The 27,211-nt window shown below is 42.2% G+C and overlaps 1 protein-coding gene and 1 long non-coding RNA gene across 3 annotated transcripts in view; one reads left to right on the top strand and one right to left on the bottom strand.

The window, feature by feature from the left end:
- Positions 1–4,613, top strand: part of LOC108305192 — a 15,582-nt gene extending 10,969 nt beyond the window's left edge. Inside the window, exon 3 of the long non-coding RNA XR_005200470.1 lies at positions 4,603–4,613. This is a non-coding gene — a long non-coding RNA (uncharacterized LOC108305192). The remainder of the gene's footprint in view (positions 1–4,602) is intronic.
- CUBN (cubilin) overlaps positions 1–27,211 on the bottom strand; it is a 305,685-nt gene that overhangs the window by 4,575 nt on the left and 273,899 nt on the right. For both annotated transcript variants that reach the window (XM_037739008.1, XM_017529781.2), the window contains exons 60-66: positions 22,330–22,538; positions 11,401–11,563; positions 10,849–11,054; positions 7,958–8,105; positions 6,444–6,625; positions 2,684–2,849; positions 86–321 (exon numbers count right to left, since the gene is read on the bottom strand). In XM_037739008.1, coding sequence (XP_037594936.1) covers positions 86–321; positions 2,684–2,849; positions 6,444–6,625; positions 7,958–8,105; positions 10,849–11,054; positions 11,401–11,563; positions 22,330–22,538 — 1,310 coding nt within the window. The remainder of the gene's footprint in view (positions 1–85; positions 322–2,683; positions 2,850–6,443; positions 6,626–7,957; positions 8,106–10,848; positions 11,055–11,400; positions 11,564–22,329; positions 22,539–27,211) is intronic.

The following is a 27,211-nucleotide window of genomic DNA, read 5'->3' as shown; positions in this document are numbered from 1 at the left end:
AAAAAAAAAAAAAAAAAAAAAAAAGCTACACTAAGTGACTCTCTTTATCTAAAAATAACATGGGAATATAAAATGTTTTACTCACGCCTCCGCAGTATGGTCCAGAGGAGGGAGAGCTGGCGTTGGGCCCATCGTGGAGTGTGAGATAGTTCTGGACGCAGTCTCCTGGATCATCAATGCTGATGAAGTAAAAGTTGACGGTGACAAGCCTTCCAGCAGGAGCCACGAGGGCCCACTCGCAGTGCGTGTTGTTTGGGTACGTGCCTGGATAGCCGGGGCTGGTGAAGGAGCCTCTGTCTCCATAAAGAGTTCCACCACATCCTGCAAGGCAAACAGGGCAGGAAGTTTGATTCCACAGTCTACAAGCCATCCGGTCTGGCTTGCTGGGCAGTAAGACTTTATTTTCTTAAGGTCCTCAGACCCTGCAAGAATAAAGGAGGCAGAAACCCCTCTTTTTGTTCCTCTTCTTTCAGCTACACCCTTTCTCCTTCCTTCCACTCTCTTGCCATCGCTGCCTCCACCTCTTCCATCCTCAACACACATGCCTCTGCCTGCATCTCACAGCCCTCGGACAACTTCCTCTGGGACTGTACTTTGAAAATTGGGAGTCGGCCGGGCACGATGACTCATGCCTGTAATCCCAGCACTTTAGGAGGTGGAGGCGGGCGGATCAAGAGGTCAAGAATTCGAGACCAGCCTGACCTACACGGTGAAAGCCCATCTCTACTAAAAATACCAAAATTAGCCAGGCGTGGTGGCGTGCACCTGTAATCCCAGCTACTCAGGAGGCTGAGGCTGCAGAATCGCTTGAACCTGGGAGGCAGAGGTTGCAGTGAGGCAAGATTGCACCATTGCACTCCAGCCTGGGCAACAGAATGAGACTCCATCTCAAAAAAAAGAAATTGGGTGTGGAGAGCAGAATGGGGGGGGAAAACTTGATAAAGTAACTGTGAGAGAAAATCAAGTTGTCGTCTGTGTGCTTTCGATAGTGCAGAGCTCTCTGCCCCCAGTTGATGATGATGATGTGAGTAAAGTAAAATTAGAAGTAATAAAAATGTAGCGCTAAACCAAGAGGGAATGTGTTATTGTAGGAGGTGGCAAGAATGTCTTCATTATAAAAGTGACTTTGTCAGGCTGATAACTGACATACTTAAGGTCGAATGCTTCAAGTTTTGGTGTTAATTTCTTCAATTTGTTCGTCTGTATACAAAGGCTGTCATGATTTACATGACATATCTGTGGAGATCCAGATTGCCTCCTGGATAGGAAGAAGCTGGCCGGCATAGTTACAGAGCACCTGGCTGGGCTTCTGACCCCCGAGGTCGAGTCCCACCTCCACCTCAGGCTAGCAGAACATTTTGGGCAACTCATTAATCCTGGTGGGTTTTTTAGATGGAGTCTTGCTCTGTTGCCCAGGCTGGAGTGTTAGTGGTGTGATCTCAGCTCACTACAGCCTCTGTCTCCCAGATTCAAGTGATTCTCCTGTCCCAGCCTCCTGAGAAGCTGGGATTACAGGCATGCACCACCACATTCAGTTAATTTTTGTATTTTTAGTGGAGACAGGATTCACTGTGTGGGTGGGCCAGGCTGGTCTAGAACTACTGACCTCAGATGATCCACCTGCCTTGGCCTCCCAGGGATTATAGGCGTGAGCCACCACGCCCAGCCTAACCTTTGTGTTTTATTTACTCGTGATAAAATTTGAGCATTGGAGGTCATCTTTAAGCTTCCTTTGGGTGCCAAGATTCCATAACCCAAGACTGTCTTAATAGAATGCTTTTCTTAGGATATTTAAGTGAGTTCTGTTTATCTTTCTTGTTTTGAAGGTATTTTGGCATTTCCGGACATTTCATAAAGATATTCCTCCTCTCTTGCATTAACTGCATTGACATGACTTAAACTTTCTTCAGCTGTTTGATAAATTGCCAATGAAAAATGTGAGAAGATACTTACTACCCTAAAAAAGCAATTTATCTGAAGACTGCCAAGAAATGCCAGGGCCTGCGAGAAGCACAACTACTCATATATATGCCAGAATGTGTTCACAAGTTGGATTTTTCGTAAATATTTTTCTTTAAATTCTCAAAGAACTTCTTTGATGGTCAAGCCAAAAGTCAAAAAGCCTAACAAATATAAATTTACAAAGGAATTTTTAAATTTTTATAACTTATATATGCTTCATATATGAATGTATATTCTTTTATAAACTGAAATAATGAGTAAATATAGAATGTAATGTAATCTGGATGGGCGTGGTGGCTCATGCCTGTAACCCCAGCATTTCAGGAGGCTGACATGGGTGGATCTGAGGTCAGGGGTTTGAGAGCAGCCTGGCCAACATGGGGAAACTCCGTCTCTACTGCAAATATAAAAGGTAGCTGAGCATGGTGTCACATGCCTGTAACCTCAGCTACTTGGAGGCTGAGGCGGGAGAATCACTTGAACTCGGGAAGCAGAGGTTGCAGTGAGCTGAGATTGTGCTACTGCACTCCAGCTGAGGCAACAGAGTGAGACTTCATCGCAAAAAAAAGTAATCTGTACTTTCATTGTTCAAAGTGTCTGTTCTTAAATTAATCAGGTACATGGGTAGCTAAACATGTAAGGTTACTTTGCCTTTTTCTATTATATGCCTTATGTTTTTCTCACCTACACTGCTTTCCTGTACAAAGTGCAAATATCTTACCAGAGGGTGATGAGGTCCAGATGATTTCATATCCATGATTGGAAACAACACTATCACTCTTAAATCGTAGGTATAGTTCATTATTTTGAGAGAAGACAGGGTTTGGCAGCAGAGTTCCACAGTACTTGCCCAGTAATGGTGAATTGCTGTTACTTCCATTTCTCACCTTTAGGAATGAGTCATTCATTATTAAACTTACACTTTCTTCTCTAATGTGTATAGATTAAAACGTGAGACAATTTGAATGATGACATTTTTCAGAAAAGCTTTGTCTTTTTACCTACCTAAGAATGAAGGGTTTTCTCAAATACATGCAGATGTCACTTCACTTGCAAAGGGGAAAAACGTTTCATACGTCGGTCAAAAAACATTTACATTTGGATTCAGAAATATCTGTTAACCTACAGCAGTGAAAACACCAGGCTGCTTTTTTATATAATAGTTCGTGCTATGATCCTGCAACCTTTGCTTCTGGGGAAACATTTTGAGGAACGTAGGTAAAGTGAATTTGTAAGAGGTGGGGATAGGTGGGGGCAGCGTTGCCTGCTGTGTTTCCAGTCAACTATTTTACCTTTCTCGTGTGGGTGTGTGCACACACGTGTGCACATATGCATGCTCACACTCCCACACACATGCATGGACGTGTTTCCCATTGAAAATTACCTGGCTGTAAAGGGGCTATGAAAAAATACAATGCAAAGTATAATAAAGTTCAGAACAAAAGGAATTTCTATATGGGAAAAGGACAGAATTACAAATTATACAACTTCTGACTGTTGTTAAATGTGTTTTAAATACACATTCCAAGGCCTTGTTGCTTTTTCATTTCAACTCATTTTTGAGTAGACACATACAAAAACAGGAAATGAGTTGGTGTTTTGTGGGGAGAGAGAACCACACAGTGAATTCAACCACTTTCTGTCCTCCAGCCTGGTCCTACCCTGCATTCACAGCCAGCACTACTTCCAGGAGGGCCTCGACGCTGCTTAAGGAAACGTTACACAGGAAATGTATGTTGGAACCAGCCTGACATGTAGAAATGCTGATTTTCCTGATCTATGTATTCAAAATCTTGCAGGTTCCTCTGTTCCTTTTATAATTCCATGATTTAAAATTTGGTTAACTGCTGGTATCTTAAGTCACAGAGTTAAGACAGTCTAATCCTGCTGGGCTGTGTTGATCAGCTGAGGTTCCTTTTAGGTCTATGTAGTATATAGCCCATGGGAGAGAATAATGCCTGTCTAGTGCTTTGGGTATTATTCTGCTAAGCGTTTAAACAAAGTAGCCAGTTATCCACTAGTAGATGGCAGGGCTGCCATATTTAAAACCTGCCAGTATCATACTCTTGAGTCTGGGTGTTTTCCTCTCGGGGTCCTCTTTTAAAATGCCATTACTCTGAGAGCAGCAGCAAGCTACTAATTTCCACTGACACTGCCAACAACTTGTCTTATTCACTTTTCTCTTCTCTGAACAGGACCACCAAGAGCGGCAGCCATCTCTGGGACATCAGAGGATCCTGGAAAAGTAGGTGAAGGCGTGAAAACAATCGCAGATCCCAAGCATGGTCTAGAGCTCAGCCTTTGCTTGGTAGTAACACAGTCAGAATCCTCAGTCAGACATTTCCGTTGCCACCACAGTTCACAAGAATGGAATGCTGAGGCTTCCTGGTACAGCTGCCAGGAAACTATGCCCACAGTCTTCCCACTGAGAGCCCGGTGGAACTATGTATTACAAGCCTAAGCTGTGGTTTCCTTTCTATGCTTAGGGGACAGGAAGTTTCAGATCCATTCTATGGAGTAATGAAGGGCAGCTAGGAGGAGGAGTTCTCTCTTTCCATGGCTGGAAAGCAAGATTTTGCTTCCCGGCATCTATCAGGCAAATGGCAAATGGTGACTCTGGTCAATAATGGTTCATTCAAGCTGGAGTGAGTTAAGAGTTAGTTGCACTGTGACTCCAGCCTAACAGGATTATTCCATCTTTCCTCCAGATCCCACTCCCCTCATTCTGTCCGCTTTACATTTCATATAAATATCTGGACCTCCATGGTGGGGGTGGGGAACATAGGTCCGAGTTGAATAACCTGACCGGCACAAACAATACTGTATTCGTTTCTTCATTTCCGCCCTGCTACATACATCTTTCGGTTTCCTATCGTGGTGAGTATTCCTTCAGAAAAGGCATGAGCTTCCTTTGAGTGTTCTTTATAGCACTATATGTTAAGGCTATTGATTGTAAAGGATTTAGATGAATTCCAAAGGGGAGAGCTTTCCAGGATGATAAAACTCCACATCAGGAATCATGTTGAAGCTAAACCCATAAGCAAAGATCACGTGCCAGTACACCATTCCTCGCCAGGCCAGGCAGAAGGTGACACAGCCCTAGAGGCCAAATCAGAAGACGGGGGTTGCAGGAGAGAAAAGAAAGAAGTCCCTTGCTGCTGTGAAGCAGAAGATGTTTCTTGGGAACAAAGGCTGCAGCTACCAAGAAACTAGCAGCTGAACAGAAGCCCACTGGGAAGAATCCTCCCACAGAAGGAAAGAGACCTGCTGCATACCCATCCACTTGTTTACGCTACAGAGATCAAACCATAGTGGGCAGCTTATTTTGAATGAAGACCTGATCAAAGAGGCAATGAGAAAAAAAAATTTTTAAATAAAACTCCAGATCAGGTGTAGAGGAACAAGGTTTTTGGAAACCTTACTGAAGACTCTTACGTGGTCAAACAGCCAATTTAGCGAGCGTCAGGATGAGGTTAAGATTTAAATTCCACTCACAGAGGAATTCAGCATCCTTATGCTCTTGGGTCTTAGGTTCCAGTTGAGTTTATTTCCTGAGGATGAATACATTTTCAACAGAGCTTGCAGAGGTCACAACCCCGTGAGCTCTGGGGTTTTTCTGGCAAAACACAGGTGCTGAGTTCCACACCCTGGGCCTGCGTCAGATGAGGCTTATTCAGAATATCTCCTGCCTATGAGGGATGATGTTCGTGTTCCTTCTCACATGTCCAACGCAGGCAATGGGGCAGAAAGAGCACAGAGGGGGCTCATCGGGGGCAGTGGAGGATCCCAAAGATTCAGGCCCACGAAGGGCATGGCTCTGTCTGCTGCGGGAGCAAGGAAGGCTTCTCTCAGTGTAACCTGGGGGTGGAGGGTGGGTGAGTGGAGGATGGGCAAACAGCAAAGTCACTTCCGTATCCAAATTAGAGCTCTGGGGTTGTGGTGGAGAAAGGACAGAGCACACCTCCTGCAGCCAGGGAGCACTTATTCAAGGAAACACTGGTTTTCAGAGGATGTTGAAAATACCCCAACTTACTGCAGCGGTCAGGGACGTTAGGTGAGCTATTTAGTATCATTCAGTTTCATTTTACAGAATCATGATGTCCTTAGACTTCCCTCTGATCCTTTAGGTCTCAACTTACATATTGCCGTCTTAAAGAAGCCTTCTAGTTCCCAGACTGAGTTAGGGACCCCTACCCATGCTGGGCTCGGCTAGTCCTTTCCACATTGTGCTGTAATTGGCTATACCCCATCTGTCCATCCCACCAGACTAGGAATCTCCTGAGGGCCCCAAGGGTCCCAATTTCCAGTGTCTGGCTGGACTGGTACACTGTAAATGTTTAGGGAATGGAAAGGTAATGAATAAATTAATGAAACAAAGAAAACTCATATCGTATTAGCAGCACTAGAGAAAACATGTAAAATCTTAAGTGATCCATCATCTTTTAAATAATTTGTTTAAATGATATTCAAATGTGTATTACCTCCAAGAAATCGTTTCTGCATTCAACTGAGTTATCGATGCCAAATGAATGAAAAAAGAGGGAAATGGTGTGGTTCTGGGGGGCCGTGAGAGTAATGGTGCAGTCCATGTCATTGTCATAGTTATCTGGCCATCCAGGACTCCTCAGGTTGCCAAATGCCTTGTGATAGTCTCTGTTGCAATCTTAGAGGGAAAATATGCATAATTAATGTATGCATCCAAATATTTAGTGCTCTTTCAACTCCACAGGAATCATTCAAAAAGGTCATTACATTTGAACAAAGTTTAGAAAAAAGTAATCCAGCTTCTTCGTTTTACCTTTGAGATAATTGAGACCCTACGCGGTGAAGTGCATTGCACAAGCAGCACACAGGTCATTCACACACACACCCCGAGTGAAGTATGACACAGGAGCTCCCTCCTTTCAAGACAAATACTCTAGCATCCTGCGAACTTTTCTGATCATGCTGAGGTGGAAGTGGCTAGCATTCAGACTCCCTTTTAGGCAAAGACACTACCTCCAAGATACAGTTTTGCACAAGGATTTTAAATCCATTGGTGAGTTACCTGTGGCAAATTGTTCTTTATTCGTTTATTTTTTTTGGTAAAAAAATACCAAAAGTACTTTTGTTCGTTTTCACCAAAGTCAGCTTTCATTTGAATCAATGCAAAATAAATATTAAATAAAGTGTTCTGTGAAAATAAACTTCTCAGTGATAGTAATCAGGTAACCCATTCAAGGCTTTTTGAGTTTTACAAAATAATTTTCTAAGATTTTCTTTTTTTTTTGAGACGGAGTTTCGCTGTTGTTACCCTGGCTGGAGTGCAATGGTGCAATCTCAGCTCACCACAACCTCCACCTCCTGGGTTCAAGCAATTCTCCTGCCTCAGCCTCCCGAGTACCTGGGACTGACTACAGGCACGCGCCACCACACCCAGCTAATTTTTTTGTATTTTTAGTAGAGACGGGGTTTCACCATGTTGACCAGGATGGTCTCTATCTCTTGACCTCATGATCCACCCGCCTCGGCCTCCCAAAGTGCTGGGATTATAGGCGTGAGCCACCGCGCCCGGCCTCTAAGATTTTCAATTGTGTGAAACTACTAAAAACCTCTGAAATATAAACCTTAAATGGATAAATTGTATGATATGAGAATTATATTTTGATAAGGCTTTTGTAAATAAATATATTTCTTATAAATAAACATTTATATTCAATGTGGTTAAGTGGATAATTAATAAGATAACTAGTTTAAAAATCAGCTACATAGTCTTTGAAGAAAATGCTCGCATTCTAAGCATCTTGGTTAGTATTATTTTCTCTTTCCCTCTTTAGAAATCAACTTTAGTAATTTGCTAAATTGTGCCTGGGTTCTAGTTAAGAGATGGGTGTGGTTTTTGTTAACAAATCCTAATTACTCACAGGAGTCAATTCCAGAAACAATTAAAATTATTCTAGGAATAATTATAATGATGGCAGCTTTTCTGAATAAAAGATGAAGTTCCAGGGCTCACCTGCTATCTGATAGGTGAAACTCATTCTAGAATTTCTGTTTAAAACTCCAGATTTGAAAAGGACAATTGCAGTACTCATAGAAGAATAAAACACTGGCACGGCCGAAGCATTTCTGCCACAGAACTTAATTCTCGAATTTCCATGACCCTGAAATGAAATGGAAGCCAAATCATGTTAGATATAGTTTTAGAAAAGAACAGGCCATAACAGAAATCAAACTGCATATAAAAGTACGGCTTAAATATTTAACCATGGAAACTAGCTCTGATGTTGGAAGTGCTCTGCAAGAAGACTCACGTTGGCCTTGGAATTGACACAGTTGCACCTTGGCGAGGCAGTGGGAGGAGGGGAGGCAAAGTTTCTGCTGAAACCAAAGACACTTCCTGCTGAAAACAAGACCCTTCCCCCGATGCAAATTCCCAGCCGAGGCCTGTGCCATTGCTCTGAGCACAGCTGTGCTACTTGACAGTTCACTGTGTTTCTCCTCCTGGGGCTTTTGCCATCATCCTGAGCTCCAGAGGACTAAACCACCATTGCCCTGATCCAGCCCTTGCTACCCCTTAGCAAATCTAATCAGAGCCTTTGGTTCCAGTGGACATCCCCCAAGCCAGCGAGGGCCTGTAATGAGGTCCCAGTTCTCCTTTGTAACACCTGGGCGGCCCTCATCGCCTCTCAAAAGCCTGGAGTAAATACAGTGGAATGCCCAGCCGTTCATGCGTAAAAACAAGTTGTACCAAAGTCAGAGTATTTGTGGCCTCCCTGTCACAGGTATGTCTCCAATATCTGCAGTCCTTAGGAACCAACTCAAAGACCCCACTTGCCTCTCCCTGCAAACTGCTGTTACTGCTCGGGGCTTCCACTCCTCCCCCTCACTGTCTGTTCCTCTTGGTTCTAGTCTAACTTTGCTGTATCCTATGAATGTTAACTGCACTGTCAATTATTCTCTGTATACATTCCCTGCCTTTCCACTTTGTGACCTTGGCAAAACCTCGTTCTCCAGCAGCATCCTGGTAGAGGCCATTCTTTTCCCATGCTCCAGAGTTCACTGAATACGAAGGGTGGGGGCCGCCCTGGGGGGAAGAGTGGGATGCTTCCTCACTGCAGCTTCCATCCTCACCTCAAAGCTGGTTCTCCTTTGAGGGTCTCTACGTCTGGCCAAAGATAGTCTCACCATTCTCATCACTCTCACTTACTTTTCTCCGGGTTACTTCCCTTCATTTATGAAAGACTCAAGATGTCTCAGCTCATAGTAATCTCCTGCACCCAATTTCCTTTCTGAACCCTTAGAGGTTTAGTATCTTTACAGACAAGCCATTAAACACCCTCACTTTGTATCTCTCAACACCAGTGACTTCCATCTCTGCATCTCTGTTCATCTCCAGTGGCAGCTAGCCACCGTCCTCTGTAACAGCCCTACACATCATTCCTTCATGATCTTCCAGTGAGGGCTTCTCTGTCTGCTCTTGGATCCCTCAAGAATCCCAGTTCCTCCCAGCTCATCAGTCACTGTTTGTCTTTCCTCCCTACCTGCCCAGTCTGAAACCCTGACTTTTTTCCTGTATTCATTCAGTTGAAAACATCATTCAGTCATGACAAACACTGGGTCTTACTCGAGGCTATGCCAGCTGCTGTTCTGTTCCAGCCTGTGCCTAGTGCCCTGTAAATGGCATTCTGTGCCCCGCTGAGTGGTCCACCCTGATCCCCATTGTCTTAGCTTCATGAAGCAGGGGAGAAACTGAAAGAGCTTTCACCAAAAGGGCCTTGTTCCACTTGGCCGTAAGTCCTTCCGGTAAGGGTACCTCTGGATAACAGGGATTTTGTCCTGAAAACCATTACCAACGGAGTAACAATCATCTAGCATCTTGTCCACCTTTGGAGCTTGGGAGCTCATCTCAGCATCTATGCTTTGCACAAAACTCAGCAAGTCCAGGGCCTGTTCAGCCGCCAGCACATCTCACACCTCTCCACACTGGAGCCGGACAAACTGGACATCTCTCTCCCCAGCAAGACCATGTAAGAAGCAGGGGACCCCAGACTTATAACGAAGAGGACCCTGAAAACTCAGAAGACAGATGAAACTCTACTAGTCCAACACATGGGGCTTTGAACATGACATTCTCAGAATGAACTGGGGAGGCTTAGTTGCCCTCTGACCTGCAGAAAGATAATCGAGGAATTCTTAGATGTTCTCCTTGGTAGCCATCCTCAGTTCATGGCCGCTCCCTTTACATATGTTCCCTGGATAATCACATTCTTCTCATTATTTCAATTACCTGTCATGATCACGATGATGCACAAAAATCTTTGGGCCTTCAGTCAACATCCCACTCTCAGCTGTATCTTCAACATCTTATTCCAGGGGAAATTCCGACTTGGCATTTTTAAACTCAAAAATGGCTTTTTCCTTTTATCTCTCTGATAGTACCATGAATATAGACCTGTAAGACTGGTTCCAAACGGCCTCTTCCTGATTCTCTTGTGTCCTGTGTTGCCCCTTTCAATCCCACCTATACACAGATCCCACTATCAATACTCCTCCAAGCATTATCCATGGAGCTCTGGTATTGGCACCAAAACACCAGAGAAGTTTGTCAGAAATTCAGATAAATGGGTGTTCTATGGGGGAATCAGTTTCTGAGGGCGTGCCAAGGAGGATGCACTTTTAAGATGCATCTTAAATGCCTTCTTAGGCACATGAAGCTTTGAGAGCTCCAGACCTACAGGACAGACCAAGGTCAAGTTTCTCGACACCCCTGATTGGAGGGCTTTTGTACAGAGGAAAAACACATTAAGCTGGAAGTCACTTAGAAAATTATATAATCTTGACTTCATTACTTCAAGTGTTTTGCAGATACTGGAGAAAAGGTCACTAGATGCGGCTGATTGTTACCTGTGGCAAGTCCTGAAGCTCTAAGTAATTCTGCATGCAGTCTTGGGAGCTCAGCTGTAACACCCACACAGTGATCTTGACCTGATGATGTGGAGGGGCATCGATGACCCAAGTACAGATGGAAGGTGGGACACCTGGGTCTGATGAATTGGGTGATGAAATATTTTGTGGGGTCCAAGTTGCATTGTATGTTCCACCACAAGGCACTGGGGAGGGAAGAAAAAGCAACACAGGAGACATTTCATTCATGTCTCCTCTCAAGCCATCTTTAAAATTCCATCTTCCCTTCCTCCCACCCCAGAGGAGCTATATTTTCATCATCCTATTAAGAATTGGGGGTTTATATCCTTGACTAAAGATTATAGCAAATTTGTGTCACAGATTAAACATAGAGTAATTAACATGGGGTTTAGCAATTGACATTGAGTTTGGGTAGTAATTGACATTGAGTTTAGTAATTAACATTGAAACTTCAATATAAGAAGCAGGGCATTCTTTTCAGTGCATAAATACATGTGTATTTCATAACATACAAAATGCTTATTTACTCACTGTCCACGATGGTGTATGTAGCATTAAATCCTTCCCTTTCTAACGTTAAGTCACTGACGAATTGAACCGTAAGGAAGTTACCAGAAGAGATAAAAGGAGCAGGTATGGTGGAGCCACAAAACGTTCCAGCCAAGTTGGCATTTTCACTATCCCCATCATACAACTGAGAAGAAAAACACATCATTACTTCTCCATTATTTACAAAATAGTTGCATATTTCACAACATTTTTACATGGATGTTCTTAAAGGCGGTCGTAATTTAGGAACAGAATTATAATTGGATTGTATATATTATGACTTTCAGTAAAACCCTGGTATGATGCTTAACATTTTTTTCCTCTTTGGGAAAGTAATACATGATTTTAAGAAGCATGTGTCATGAGAGTCCGTTCACCCACTGCTGCCTTACCCTCTGCGCACACTAGCACTCTGGCCCCAGCTGCTCTGATCTCTTTCCTAGATGATCGCTGCAGCCTCCCACGAAGCCCCTGATTCTACTCTTGTTTCTCTTTATCCTCAGAATGTCAGCCAGAGGATACTGTTAAAGTGTAAGTCAGACGAGGTCAACACTCGGCTGAAACCTTCCTAACTGCTTCCCATCCACTCAATAGAATAGCCAAAGCCATCTCAATGGCCTTCTCTCCTCTCCTGCCCCTAACCTTTCTGATCTAATTTTTCTTTTCTTTTTTTTTTTTTTTTTGAGACAGAGTTTCGCTCTGTGGCCCAGGCTGGAGTGCAGTGGTATGATCTCAGCTCACTGCAACCTCCACCTCCTGTGTTCAAGCAATTCTCCTGCCTCGACCTCCTGAGTAGCTGTGATTACAAGTGTGTGCCACCACACCTGGCTAATTTTTGTATTTTTAGTAGAGATTTGGTTTCACCATGTTGGTCAGGCTAGTCTTAAACTCCTGACCTCCTGATCCGCCCACCTTGGCCTCCCAAAGTGCTAGGATTACATCAGGTGCATGAGTCACTGTGCCTGGCCCCTGATCTAATTTCGTATTGTCTCCACTTTGTTCATTCCACTTCTTGAGCCAAACCAGGCATGCTCCTGCTTCTTGGGTGTGGCATTTGCTGTTCCTTTTGCCTGGAATGCTCTTCCTTGTATATCCACATGGTTTGTCGTCCTATATTCCTTCAGGTTTTTACTCAGATACCACCAACTTGGCTAGGCATAGTAGTGCACCCCTGTAATCCCAGCTATTCGGGAGGCTAAGGCAGGAGAATCCCTTGAATCTAGGAGGTTGAGGTTACTACAGTGAGCTGAGATGGTGCAAATACACTCCAGCCTGGGTGACAGAGAAAGGCTGTCTCAAAAAAAAAAAAAAAAAAGATATCCCCAACTCAATAACAGGTTCCTTACGTAAACTCTCCCAACATTCCCATCTCCTTTCCTGCTTGATTTTTCTCCACAGCAAGTATTACCTTCTATATACAACGTATTTAATTTTTTTTTTTTTTGAGATAAGGTCTCTCTGTTGCCCAGGCTGGAGTGCAGTGCTGCAATCATAGCTCACTGCAGCCTTGAATTTCTGGACTCAGTGGTCCTCCCACGTCAGCCTCCCAAGTACCTGGGACTACAGTGCATGCCACCATGCCTAGCTAATTAAAAAATTGTTTCAGGACGTGTGTAGTGGCTCACACCTATAACCCCAGCACTTTGGGAGACTGAGGTGAGTGGATCACAAGGTCAGGAGATCAAGACCATCCTGGCTAACACGGTGAAACCCTGTCTCTACTGAAAATAAAAAAATATTAGCCATGCATAGTGGCACATGTCTGAAATCCCAGGTACTCGGGAGGCTGAGGCAGAAGAATTGCTTGATCCTGGGAGGCAGAGGTTGCCATGAGCCAAGATTGCACCACTGCACTCTAGCCTGGGTTACAGAGCAAGACTTCATCTCAAAAATAAAAAAATAAATAATTTTAGAGATGCAGTCTTGTTATGTTGCCCAGGCTAAACTTGTTTATTTCATTGCCTTTCCCTCAGAAGAGAATACAAGTTCTATGAATGCTCAGATTTCTGTTCTGCCCACTGCTATGTTCCCAGTTTTTAGAAAAGTGTCTGCACATAAAAGGCACTCAATAAATAGCTAAGAAATAAGTGCTTTGATTCCTCTCTCCCACTAGCCCTCCCAAAACTGATCTCCGTGAGTCTTCTTTACGTCAATGTTTCAAGCCTACAACTTCAGTCATCTCTGATTCCACATTCACTCCATTCTACCTTCAAAATATACCCCAGCCGCTCCATCTCCAGGTGATCACCATCGTCCTTCACCTCTTCCCACTGAAACATCTTCTTAATAGACCTAATGCCAGAGCAGCCAGTGTTCTCCACTGAACTGCCTGCATGCCTGCAAACTCCAATCAGATGATGCTCCTGCTCTCTCTAAAATGCTCCGGCAGGCCCCCGTTGCACCTAAAGTAAAATTCCAGCTCCTTGCTATGGTCCACAAGCCCCAGATGGTCTGGCCTGCATCTCACTGCTGGCTGTACCTTTTTCATCCCAGGAGGACTCCTGCCCATGGCCCTGCTCCCACCGCTCTTCCTGCCTGGAGATGGGAGATGTCTTTCCTTAGCTGAAGCTGAACCTGCACAGCTAAGGACTTCCTGTCATGGGCCCTCAGTTCACATGTCACCTCCTCAGAGAGGCCAGTGCTATTAAATGATACCCTCCCCCCACATCACCCTGCTTTATTTTCCTATTATAATCAAAACTGATCTTATTTAGTGTTGCTTTGCTTTTTCCGGTCTCTTTCCCAACAAGGATGTAAGTCCCATGGGTGAGGACATGGACTCTGTCTGACTTCTTTACTGTGGTGTCTGTGCCAGCACCCAGAACAATTCCCAGCCACCGCAGCCTCCTATAACAGCCATCAAAGTAGGGGGTTCTTGGATTTCTCTCAAGCACGTGACTAGAAAACGTTTGTTTTCTTCTGAGTAATCTTCATTGTATTTCTAGTATCCGTGTGTATCTAACTCCAAATATTAAATTCATAAGAGAGCTATGATGTGTTCAAGGCCTCAGAACAGCCACGACCGTGACCACTGACATTATTCTAAAGTGCTAGGATTATGTAAGACAGGAACGTCTAAAACCAGTCATTTCAGAAGAAAAAGAAATGGACCACTAGATGGCACTGTCTTTCCAAACTTAAACATGATTTTAGTGCGTTCAGAATCAAAAGATCCTCGAGTTTTCTCATCTTCATCGACTTGTTTCACAGAAGAGCACATTTGCCAAGTTTTAAGTCGTGGACTTTTTCTGGTAAACAAGTTAAAATTTCATGATAATCATTGCTGTCTTTATAATCACATTTATATTAGTAAGCGTTTTTATTCTAGGACCTGTGTGCCAGGCCTCTGTGCTTAGGTCCTGTGTCTTGAAGGTCTTCAATGGCCTTATACACCCTTTCTAGACCTTTAAGACATAGACCTCCTCATGAACAAAGGAGAGTGAAAGTCTATAAATTAAATATATATATATTTGTGTATACATGCATATATACTATATATGTATACATATAAATATGGGTCTATATAAATTATATACAAAATAGAGAAAAATAAGTACTACAATAAAAGAATGGAAATGTATCATGACAACACACATGATGGAGACAGACATATGGATTGGCCCTTAAATGTAAGTAGAGACCTCCAGACCTACAAAAAACGAAGGGTGCTCAGCGCGGTGGCTCACACCTGTAATCCCAGAACTTTGGGAGGCTGAAGCAGGCAGATCATGAGGTCAGGAAATCGAGACCATCCTAGCTAACAAGGTGAAATCCTGTCTCTACTAAAGAATACAAAAATCAGCCCAGTGTGGTGGCATGCACCTGTAGTCCCAGCTACTTGGGAGGCTGAGGCAGAAGAATTGCTTGAACCCGGGAGGCGGAGGTTGCAGTGAGCCAAGACCGTGCCACTGCACTCCAGCATGGTGACAGAGTAAGACTCCATCTAAAAAAAAAAAAAAGAGGAAGGGTATCCCAGTGGGACAGACATGAGTGCCAGACCATGGAAGTGTGAAATTCATGACATGTGTCAACAACTAATGACCCCCTTCATCTGGCCTGGAGGCTGGGATAAGAGAACAGTAAAAACAACAAACAAAGGTGTGAGGTTCCATACATTTCATGCCAAGGATCCGATCCTGTGAGATGCAAGATCTGATCTGGGTTTTAAATGGGTAACTGGTCAATGTGGAAGAAGGTATGAGGCGGAGGCCAGGGCTGGATGGAAGGAAATGGCATACATCCTGGCCCCATGCTGGTGCTGTGTTAGTTCATTGAGTGCCACAGTAAGATTTCTCCTGAGTGAGCTGAAATAGCCTTTGGCCTCAGGATAACTGACATTGGAGGCTCTAGACTCCGGTGCGTCAAACCCAAGATCTCTATCTGCTCTCTTGTTCTCTGGTAACAATCCCCACTACAAACTTTTGCCAGGTCACTCTACAGTGCACTGCAGGGGGTATCCTATACAATGATGAGGAGGGGGAATCCTGTATAGACTGGGATGTGAATGGTGCCTTTAGGAGCTGCACAATCGTACACAGCTTCCGGCCGCATTCTGGGAGCATACATTTCCTGGCACAACTGCGTTGGACCTGGCGCTTGAATTATGTCCTAAGTCTTGTGGATGTGGGTAAGTGCTGAGAAGAATGTTATATTTTCTCCACCTTTAGAACTCTGATAGTCTTAGAATCTGCTAAAGATCCTGAAGGCACTGTACAAATAATTTAGTGACAGGCAGGCTCTGCTGTAGCCATGGCATCACCCAGCCATTGACCTGAGAAAATTTTTGGATTTTAATTCCTGTGAATGTTTAATGCACAAGGGCAATAGACTTTGATATTGGACTATAATTCTTTTGAATCTAATAATTTTATAGATTAATTTCCTTAGGACTTTATCTTTTAATATTTCCCTGGGAATTTGATCACAGGAGGATTTTGATATTCTTACTTGGAGCATCTTAGAGTATCTTCAGAAATTCTTTGATCTTATTTCAGAACCTCTGACGGGGTCTGTTGGGCAACATGCCAGGGCATAATTCAGTGTGGGAAGAGTAGAGAGTGACTTTGCAGGTTTGGGGCTAAACTCTGACCCATTTCAGAATCTTCTGGGGAAAAAAAACATTATACTAGTCCCAGTTGTCTTAGAAAAAGCCACAAAGAAGCAATGACTAGAATCAGTTCTACCAGTACAGGAGTTTCCTGGTATTGTTTTCTAGAATCTCAATGTTCTTTTCTAGTTCTTGGAGCAATGTCTACAATATAGTAGGTATGCTAATTAACATTGCTTGAATGAAAGAATCAGGCCGGGCCCAGTGAATCACGCCTGTAATCCCAGCACTTTTGGAGGCCGAGGCGGGTGGAACACGAGATCAGAAGATCGAGACCATCCTGGCCAACATGGTGAAACCCTATCTCTACTAAAAATACAAAAATCAGCTGGACATGATGGCACATGCCTGTAGTCCCAGCTACTTGGGAGGCTGAGGCAGGAGAATCGCTTTGAACCAGGGAGACGGAGACTGCAGTGAGCTGAGATCGTGCCATGGCACTCCAGCCTGGGCAACAGAGGGAGACTCAGTCTCAAAAAAAAAAAAAAAGAATAGTAGGTACGACCTCATATGGATAGGAATGTGATGCTTCCACAGATTGCTGATCCTTTCCCCAAAGATGGACAGCCCCCACTTTGGCTCCAGTGGCTGACACAGACTGAATGGTTAAAACCCAGTGCATTAAGTCAGACCTTCTCACTGAGGTCAATACCACCCCGCAGGCAGTGTTCTGCACAAGTGTGGGGTTTGTTGGGTCATCACTATAATGTGGGGCTATAACTAGCATTTACTCATTCACAGAACAGTTTTTGCAAAGTGAAGATTTATGTCCCACATAACTTTTGAATGTCTTGTCAGACATTTGCGTAGAAAAAAAAAAAAAAAAGAATCTGTTTATAATTATTTGATCCCAGAACCTAAATCCATTTTATATATTAACAAAAAAATCATTTTGCACAGTTTTCATATGTACCAAAAATGCGATTATTGTGTAAGCTGAGGGAAGACTGTACTTTGGTTTAGAAATGTTTGTTTTGAGTTTTTCCCCTGTTTTGGAAATTCATGTTGCAGATGGTGATGCTGCTATTGACATGTGAGTTGCAAATACAACCCACCCATATTTGTTTAATTTTATACTTTTTATTCACCCCCATTCCACATATAAAAGGAACCTATTTTATTACCTGACTTTGCATATCGGTGGGGGAGTATTTACATATGTGAATATACACTATTTTATATACCTACCTTTTTTATTTCTCCTTTTCATTGCCTTTAGGATATTTTTTGAAATTACATTATGGGTCGGTTATAGTATAGATGACATTCACTTCAGGTGGGAAAGGAAGCTGACAAAACATTGGCTAGGAAAAGGGGCACTGACACCTATAATACAAGCACTTTGGGATGCCGAGGTAGGTGGGTCACCTGAGGTCAGAAGTTAGAGACCAGCCTGGCCAACATGATGAAACCCTGTCTCTACTAAAAATACAAAAATTAGCCGGGCATGGTGGCATGTGCCTATAATCCCAGCTACTCAGGAAGCCGAAGCAGGAGAATTGCTTGAACTTGGGAGGCGGAGGTTGCTGTGAGGAGTGATCGTGCCATTGCACTCCAGCCTGGGTGTCAGGAATGAAACTCCATCTCAAAGAAAAAAAAAAAAAGAAAGAAAAGAAAAGAAAAACAGAACCACTGATGGGGTTGAGGAAAAACTGGACACTGTTAGGATGAGGACATCTCTCTGCTGGTTCCATATTTCCTGGTGGAAAAAGTCAGCTAGGCTCATATTCCTGGCCCCTCTGCTGCCCGAGTCACTGCTCACCACACGAGTGACAACCAAGAAGCTGGGCATGAGAGGGTGTAGCTCACAGCCTTTCCTGTCCTCCTCCATTTTGGTAGTCAGCCTCCCACAGGAAGCATGCTTTTGTGATGTTCCTCTTAATTTTGTAAAGGATAACAAAAGAGAATGAGTTTCTGCTCATTTTGTAAATCGCAGCTCAGCCATCCCCTCCAGGAAGCCTTTCCTAAACCCCCAGATGAAGCCAATCAGAGCCTCTTCTGCTCTGCCCTTCTACTTTGTTTTTATTTGTGATTTTTATCATGTTATACAACTTGTTATACAATGTGACAAAACTGTCCATTATTTAAAGGTATTTTATTTTTACTTTAAATGTAATTATTTAAATGAATATGATTTGTTTACATGTCAGTCTCTTACACCTTCCTGACAGCTCCTCAAGAAGCTTTAACTCCTCAAGACATGTCTTTAACTCTCTACATCTCCAGTGATGCTGGTACAGGGCCTGGCACATACCTTTGCCAACTAACTCCTTCTACAATGGATGTGATGTGGATTTCAACAGAGACCACTCAGTGAAATGCACAATTAACTAGGTGATTTGGTTACCATAATTACTCTCCAAGTCAACCCTTTCAAAAACAAACAGGACAGAATTATGAATGAATAATGGACTTGGTATGATTTTACTTGTATATCTACCACAGAGTTCAGTTAAATTAGCTTTTCTAAAAAGTAATTTGATCATAATCTCTAAAAAAAATCTAAAAGGAATCAAATGTCCTATTTATCACAGAAAAATCTGTTTAATAAAGAAACCTCCAAGCTCCACATTCCGAGGGTTGTTCTTTGATCTGCCAGTTTACTGGTAGTTGGAAACACTGCCAACTGAAGGAAATTGCTTTTCCAAAGGGGAAAACAAGAATAGTTCTGAACAGGATTTATTTGAAAAAGAAGATATTTTATTTTGAAGCAAGAAAATAACTCCTTGTTTTTGATGTTGCAGTTTCTGGCCTGAATGAATTATGGAAATTCAGACCATAACAAGCTGTTTTGATGACATTATCAAATCAGACTCCATAAAAATGGATCTTGAGAGTAAATCCAATCTCCTAGCAAAACCATGCTCAAAACATTCTATAAGAATGTAAAATTGTAATTTTATGTGTAAACCCATTATTTTTAGTTTCTAAGGAAAATAAATTTCATAGTGCCCATGCCTATTTGGAATTACTCCAAGGGAAAAACAAGGGAGGTAGATTTGTTTACCATTGATGTCAGGCATGGTCTGAACACTCCAGTACACATCATTTTAACCCTCAAAACTGCCTTTCACGGGAGGTCCTATTAGGAGATTTTCAAGAAAAATTGAAGAAGTGATGAGGAATCGGGGAGATCAGGAACTTTGTCTGACAGCAAAATTGGCTTTGAGTCTCCATACTGTCTGCCTCTAAACCTGATTACCTTTCTGTAAAACCAAGGGAGCTCTTGGACAGTTTTGAATTCAGCTTTAGGACTGCTCTAGTCACTTTGGTCTCTCTCCACATTTTTTTTTTTTCCTAAAGTATCTCACTCTGTTGCCCAGGCTGCAGTGCAGTAGCGCAATCACGGCTCACTGCAGCCTCTTCCTCCTGGGTTCAGGGGATCCTCCCACCTCAGTCTCCCGAGAAGCTGGGACCATAGGTGCATACCACCACACCCAGATACTTTTTTTGTATTTTTTGTGGAGAAGGGTTCTCACTATGTAGGATGGCTGGTCTCAAACTTCTGGGCTCAAGCAATCTGCCTACCTTTTCCTCCCAAAGTGCTGGGATTACAGATGTGAGCCACCACACCTGACCATCCAGATCTCATTTTAGAAAAGGAGAATTCGACTTGAATTGACATTCCCTGTTATATTTAGTCTTTCATGAACTTATCTGATCCAGTTTCTGTGCCAATGCTTTATTAAAATGACTGTCATCCAATGGAATGACGCTGGTCTGCATCTTTGCCTTTCTTGGCCTCTACTTGACAGTTTAATAGTACTGCCCACCCATGCTTTGTAAAAGACCCCCCCTGCCTCTTGACTTCAAGGATACTACACGATTCCTGGTCTTCACAGTTATTTCTTCACGATGCATCTGTTTCTTTTCCTGCCCCTTGTGCCCTCTCCAGCTGCCTCCCTGGATACCTTTCCCGGAGCTGAGAGCCTGACTCTCGGACTCCAGGCTGACTCCCTCTAGGAAAGCATCCTTCCTCCTGACGTGAGGAAAGCTCTGTGCTGCATCCTCGCTGTTCATGGAGCCGCCTTCTCATTGATGCTCAATTCCACGCCTGCCCACTGCAGTCCCACTTGTCTGTCTTGCTCTCACCAAAACCACAGTGTTATTTTTCTGGTCTCCCAGCCTTAGCCCTTTCCATAGTAAAAACATAAGCATACAATTAAGGGCTCGAATCGATATTCCCTCCACACATTTTCCTTCCTTTTAAAACAATTTTCTTAAAAGTTTAGACAATCCTAGAGCTTAAGTTTCTCTTGCACCCCTCTTGCCGTCTCTGCCACGGCTGCCGGATTACACCCATCCCTGATCCAGGTCTAAGAGTGACATCCCCACCTAGCAGTGACCTCTCCTGGGAGCCCTCCCAGCCTCCTTCCCTTTCAGTTCCCACAGCTGCTGATTTCAGGTTGGTCTTCCCTAGCTACCGTTCTCATCACATTGCTCATTGGAAAACCTTCAACCATTCCTTATTTTCAGCCACACAAAGTCTAAAGTCATGAGTTTGACTTTGAGGATCCTTTGTAATCTCAGCACTTCTCTATGTAGGCCATCTTATTTCTTGCTACTCTTAAGAACTTTTCTGCTTCAATACATCCAGCCTCTTTACTCTTTCAAGAACATGCACATACCAAGTTCTCTGCCTTTTTGAAAATGTTCACCTTGCCTGAATTCTCTCCTGACTTGAGTAAGTCTTCCCTCAGTCTAAGTGTTTCTTGATCATGTCAGAGTTTCATCAACTTTCTTTCCTTTTAAGCTTGCACACTGCTTCAGGCTTGCATCGAATGCGTTCATCAGCGCTTAAATGCTACTATCCTGAACTGTGTATTGTTAATGCGCATGCGTCATCCCATAATTTTCCAATCAGACCTATGCTCCTCATAAATAGAAATCTTGCATACTTATTATTTTTCCCCTGAGAGTGCAGTGGTAAATATTGATTGATGCTACTTAACACTTATAATCTGAACCCATATCACCTGATAGATATAATAATTTAATATTAAAGAGTCATTAAAAATTGAACAGAAGTTTCCTGATTTATTATTCATTTATTTTTTTGAGATGGAGTCTTGTTCTGTCACCCAGGCTGGAGTGCAGTGGTGAGATGTTGGCTCACTGCAACCTCCGCCTCGTGGGTTCAAGCGATTCTCCTGCCTCTGCCTCCCTGGCAGCCGAGATTACAGGCACCCAACACCACGCCCAGCTAATTTTTTTTATTTTTAGTAGAGATGGGGTTTCACTATGTTGGCCAGGCTGGTCTCCAACTTCTGGCCTCAAGCGATCTGCCTGCGTCAGCCTCCCAAAGTGCTGGGATTACAGGTGTGAGCCACCCTGCCCAGCCCTCAATTTACTTTTAATGGGATTTCAGAACTATTTTCATATCTAAACATAATGTAATAAGCAAATCTACAAGCCTAAGAAATAGTCAAATTAAGAGGTGATTATCTGTGTCACTGACATTATTGTTTACTTTAGGATTTGCCAAAGTTCCTTTGAATATCTCTCTTCAGAAAACTGACCTTCCCATAGATCGTCTCTTGCAAGACATTGATGAATAGGAGGTTTTGATGCTAATATTAGAAGCCATTCAGACAAAATTTGAGTCACCCATGTTAAAGATTAATTTAATATGAAGATAGAGCATCTATAATATTAAATGTTGCATCATTGAAGAACAGGTCATTTTAAAAAGCAGTAGTACCTGTACTCACAATTTTCAGGACTTCCTGTAATGATATAAACTGGAATACACTGTATTAGAGTCTGAGATGATTAGGCTCTGTAAAACAATGAAACAGGCTTACCTTTACATAATCATAAAGGCATCTTTGCCTCATACTTGCTGCCTCCAGAGCAAATGTATTGAAGGTGAGGTTAATTAGTTTGTTTACAGGTGCAATTATGATCCATACACAGTTTAAATTCTTGTCGTACATTCCATTCGAATCAGAATCAGGAGAGACAAAAGTATTATTCAAATCTGTCAGATAACCACCACATCCTTGCTGAGGCCCTGCATTAAAACAAAGACACGTCACTGTGCGGACCAAACAGAACAGACCTCACGTGTACATGGAGGATTTTTAAAAGAACATAGTTTGCATTTTCTGTCACACTCTGAGAACATGATCAGATCATTCCCTCCTAGGCTCCCTCCCTTCCTCCTTTCCTCCTGTTCTCCTGCCCTCCCTCCCTTCCTCCTTCCCTCCCTCCCTCCCTTCTTTTCTTCCTTCCTTCCCCCCCCACCCCGTCCCATCCCTCCTTCCCTTCCTCCATCCCTCCCTTCCTCCTTTTTTTCTTCCTTCCCCCTCACCCCACCCCACCTCTCCATCCCTCCCTTCATCGCTCCCTTTTCTTCCTTCCCTCCCTCCCTCCCTCCCTCACTCTTTGCTTCCATCACAGAGCCTTCAGGTGTCTCCTCCTTACTCATAGAGCTGCTGAGAGATGTGGGAAAACACATGGGGTTCTATGTGCATTTTTGGAACTGCTGATGTGATTTACTGAACATTTTCCTAACCTTGAAAAATCCAATTTTATACAAAATCAAGCATTTTGCATAATAAAACTGGTGGAAAATGTGCATGTTTTACTTTTATGTTTCACTTTTATGAACACTGTCAGACTGAAAACTGAATTTATGAAGAATTTACCCAACACACCAAGAACATTGCTGCCAACAAATCTTTTATTTACATAGTGTGATAGAAAGAGGCTGAGTGGCATTTAACACCCCAGTCCAGTTTATATTCAGCCACACTCTTTAACTTTTTCTTTTCCAGAACATGAGAAGCTAAAGGAAAAAAATCTTTATGGAAGAAAAAGACCTTCTTTGAGATAAAAATTTTATAATTCAGAATAAAAATACAGAGGAGAGATAAAGAATAATCTCAAGATGATTAAATGGTCTATCATAAAAGAATACAAAAAACAATCCTCAGAGCATAGGATTTAGTTTTTTCTACTCCACGGCCTCAGCAGATAGCTCAGAAATGACTGAAGAAGAGCATAAAGGGATGAACAATTTATTGACAATTTTGAAAGAAATGGTGAGGATGAAATAAGCTCAAAGCAGGGCTACTTGTTCCTACTGGGAACGAGGATTAAACGGTGCTGAAAGTGATGTCCGTAAAGCCTGCATTCTACACAAATATAGGTCATTGCTAGTTCCAAAGTTAAAGTTCACTGGGATTAGCCTTCAATCTGCTTTTCTCATTCCATTGTCCTCTCACAGTGAAAGGACCGCTTTCAACATTAGGGCATGCTAGGATTTTGTACTTGGACCTTGGCAGGAAACATGAACAATGGTGGCTGTCCTCGACTCTGACTGGAGATCCCATGGATAGCAAATGTGCGGGTGATTTTTGTTACAGGTCCATTACTTAGTAGGTCAGGCTTGGTCCGTCCATAGCTTCTAAGTCAGGCGAAACTATAGGGTATTTGCACAACCGGACATTTCCCGAAGTTGAAATGCTTCCAAAGGCCCAGTCCCTGATATTCACAGATGGCATCTAGGACAAAATTATTCTGAAACGTCAGCAGTACGCAGTGCAGAACCACATGTTGCTAATGATTCTGCTCATCTGAAATGGGCCCGCAAACTAAAGAGAGAGTTGGATTTTGTGGAGTTTGAGCAGCTTAGATTCTGGTGTGAACTTACTGTTACTTAAAGAAACCACTTAAGCTTATTGGCATGCATAGTACAGAAGAAGAATGACTGAAGGTATGGATTATTTATTACATATGGCTTTAATATGCGAGGAAGTATATTTAGTATTTAAGTAGAAAAAGAAAAATGATAGTTCATTAAGAGTGATAAGACATAGATAAATCATGATGACACAATTTAGAAAATGATGCCTGTCAGTCACTCTCTGATGACACACCCTGTGTCCAAGAACAAATGTCACTCAAACCATCTTCCCTAAATTGGAAATATCTCTCTCATAAAAAAAAAAAAAAAGCCATTTCTTCAGAGAAAATAAACGTTTTGGCTAAAGAAATATTGGAAATCTAACCCCATAATAAGCAGCAAGATCCAGGTCTAAATCTGCTTAATTAAAAGTCAGTTACCGGATCCTAAATGATTACCCTCCAATGACTAAACCTCAGAGTGAAGCTCAAGCCAGGATCAATCTGGTAAGGGAAAAATAGCTACATTCTCTCGGATAAAACATCTTGAAGACTTCAGTGGAGTTAGATACATTTTAAAGTCATTATTTGGAGAACTGACATTTTTGTGGCTTACATTCTATGTGGTTGACATTTTATTGAGGTTGTCTGGATAGTATCTCTGCCTGTCTCTGGAGACCACTACCGAGAAGGTGCACAGCGAGCTGGAAGAGCAGATACAGACTGGCTTGACTTCAGGCGCTTTCCTGTTTCCAGCAAGCCACCTGTGGCTTTAGGCTGCAGCTGGAGGAAGCTTTAATGGAAACTACAGGAAGCAGAATACAAAGGCATTTAAAATTAATGCCTTAGGGAGCTGCGGACACACCTAGACAGCTTCTTTTCTACCTCACAGGGATGCAGGGCTAGGACTGCATTATCCTTTTTTGGAATCAACCTTACTGTGATTTTCAAAGCTGCAGATATAAAATCGCCCCAAAGCAGTGTATTCATGCAAAAACATTCAACTAGGTTTCAAATGGACCTGTTTTGTCTTTTTCTTTTAAAGTAAACAGCGTTTATTACTATACTCCCTAATCTCCAATGTGTACAATACTTTAGGTATAGTACTTAAGTTATACAGGAAAAAAATTAGTAGTTTTTGTAATGAACTTTTTTATTGTTTTGTTTTTAGTAGCATCACTCAATTTGACTCACTTTAGTTATCCTAATTTCAAACCCAGCTTAATCTAAATTAAAATGTGTATTTAGGGTGGTAATATTTAGGAATCATAAAACTAAAAGACTGGTAATTTACTGAAAGAAAGGTAATTTCAGCAAGCTAATCAGTAGCTATAGTTAATAGAAAAAGAGCAATACGTGTATAAAGAACTGAGAAGAAGGAAAATTTTATCATTATCTTCTAATTTATCTTGCATTATTTAGATATCACTGAAAATGTTCTATGTATACATCATTAGTCCCAGGGCACTTCATGAGAATCATTCTTTCCAACTTGGAAATTTAAAAAATAATTCACTTAGCAAAATGACATGACCATGTCAGTTATATTGAAAAAGGATCTGACAAAATCCAACACACATCTATGATAAAAACTCTTGGCAAACTACGAGTAGAAGAGAAATTTCTGGATTTGATAAAAAGCATCTGCAAAAACCTACAGCTAACAGCATACTTAATGGTGAAATACTAAATACTTTCTTCCTAAGATCAGAAACAAAGCAATGAAATTTATTTCACAACCCTCTAACTCAGCATAGTATTAGGATTCTTGCCAGATTAAAGTAAGAAAAAATATGTACTGTTGAAAACAGTGAGTTCCAAATTTCTCTTCAGAGAACCAGTATACCAGTATGTTCAGTTTCTGTGTTCTTTATTTTCCATTTTAATGTTTAACTTCCTCATTCTCTTCCTCTCCTTGCCTCTAGTTTCAGTAAACAACCTTCCCACCAGCTCTAATCAGTAGTTCATGTCTGTACCCCTGGTCACCTGTTCTGTCCTGAGCCACCCTGGTCACTGGCTCTGACCTAAGTCACCTTTAGTCACCTGTTCAGTAACCGTCTTGCCTGCCAAAACTGCTCACCCTGCTACTCTGGCTCATATCCCTGCTCTCTTTAAAATAGCCAATCAGAATTAGCTTACACTGTGCAGTCCAACCCTAGCCAAAAGGGGAATGATACAGCAGTAAGGGTGACCTGCGTCAGGGATAAGATCTCCTTCCATTCCCTGTTCAGGTGTGCTCTTGCCATTGCTCCATCTGCAAGATGCACCCTTCTATAGAAATAAGAAGGGTGCCTTGCTGAGAAAATTTATGTTCAAGTGCTATTTCTTTTACAGCACCAAAAATTTGCTTCTAATATATATATAGACTGAAAAGGAAGAAATAAAATTGCTACTTTTGCAAGTAACTATTATCATAGAAAATCTCAAGGAATATAGAAAAATATTCTTAGAACTAATATGTGAGTTCAGCAAGAACTCAGGATAAAGGAACAATACACGCAATAAATCAAATTTTAATATACTAATATACTAACCATTAACATGTGGAGACCAAAAAATAATACCATTTATAATCATTCCAAAGAAAATGAAACATTTAGGTATATACTTAATGAAGCATATACAGGCTTATGTGATGAAAATTATAAAATAATGAAATAAATAAAAGAAGGCCTCAATAAATCTAGAAACATACATGTTCATGGATTAGAAAACTCAACACAGTAAAGACATCAATTTTCCCCAAATTGATGTACAGATTTAATGCAATTCCTACAAAAATCTCAGCAAGGTTTTTCTGTAAACATAAAAAAAGTTTAATTTATTTATATTTTTATTTTAGGATAGGGTCAGGCTGGAGTGCAGTGGTGTGATCACAGCTCACTGCAACTTTGAACCCCTGGGCTCAAGGGATCCTCCTGCCTCAGTCTCCCAGTTAGCTAGGACTATAGGCAAGCGTCACCATGCCCAGCTAATTTTGTTATTTTTGGTGAAGACCAGTTCTTGCTATATTGCCCAGGCTGGTCTTGAACTCCTGGCCTCAAGGGATCCTCCCAC

This window comes from Cebus imitator, unplaced genomic scaffold, assembly GCF_001604975.1.
Source record: "Cebus imitator isolate Cc_AM_T3 unplaced genomic scaffold, Cebus_imitator-1.0 Scaffold61, whole genome shotgun sequence".
NCBI lineage: Eukaryota > Metazoa > Chordata > Mammalia > Primates > Cebidae > Cebus > Cebus imitator.
The sequence above is the reverse complement of the archived record's forward strand: the minus strand, read 5'-3'. Positions and strand labels throughout refer to the sequence as shown.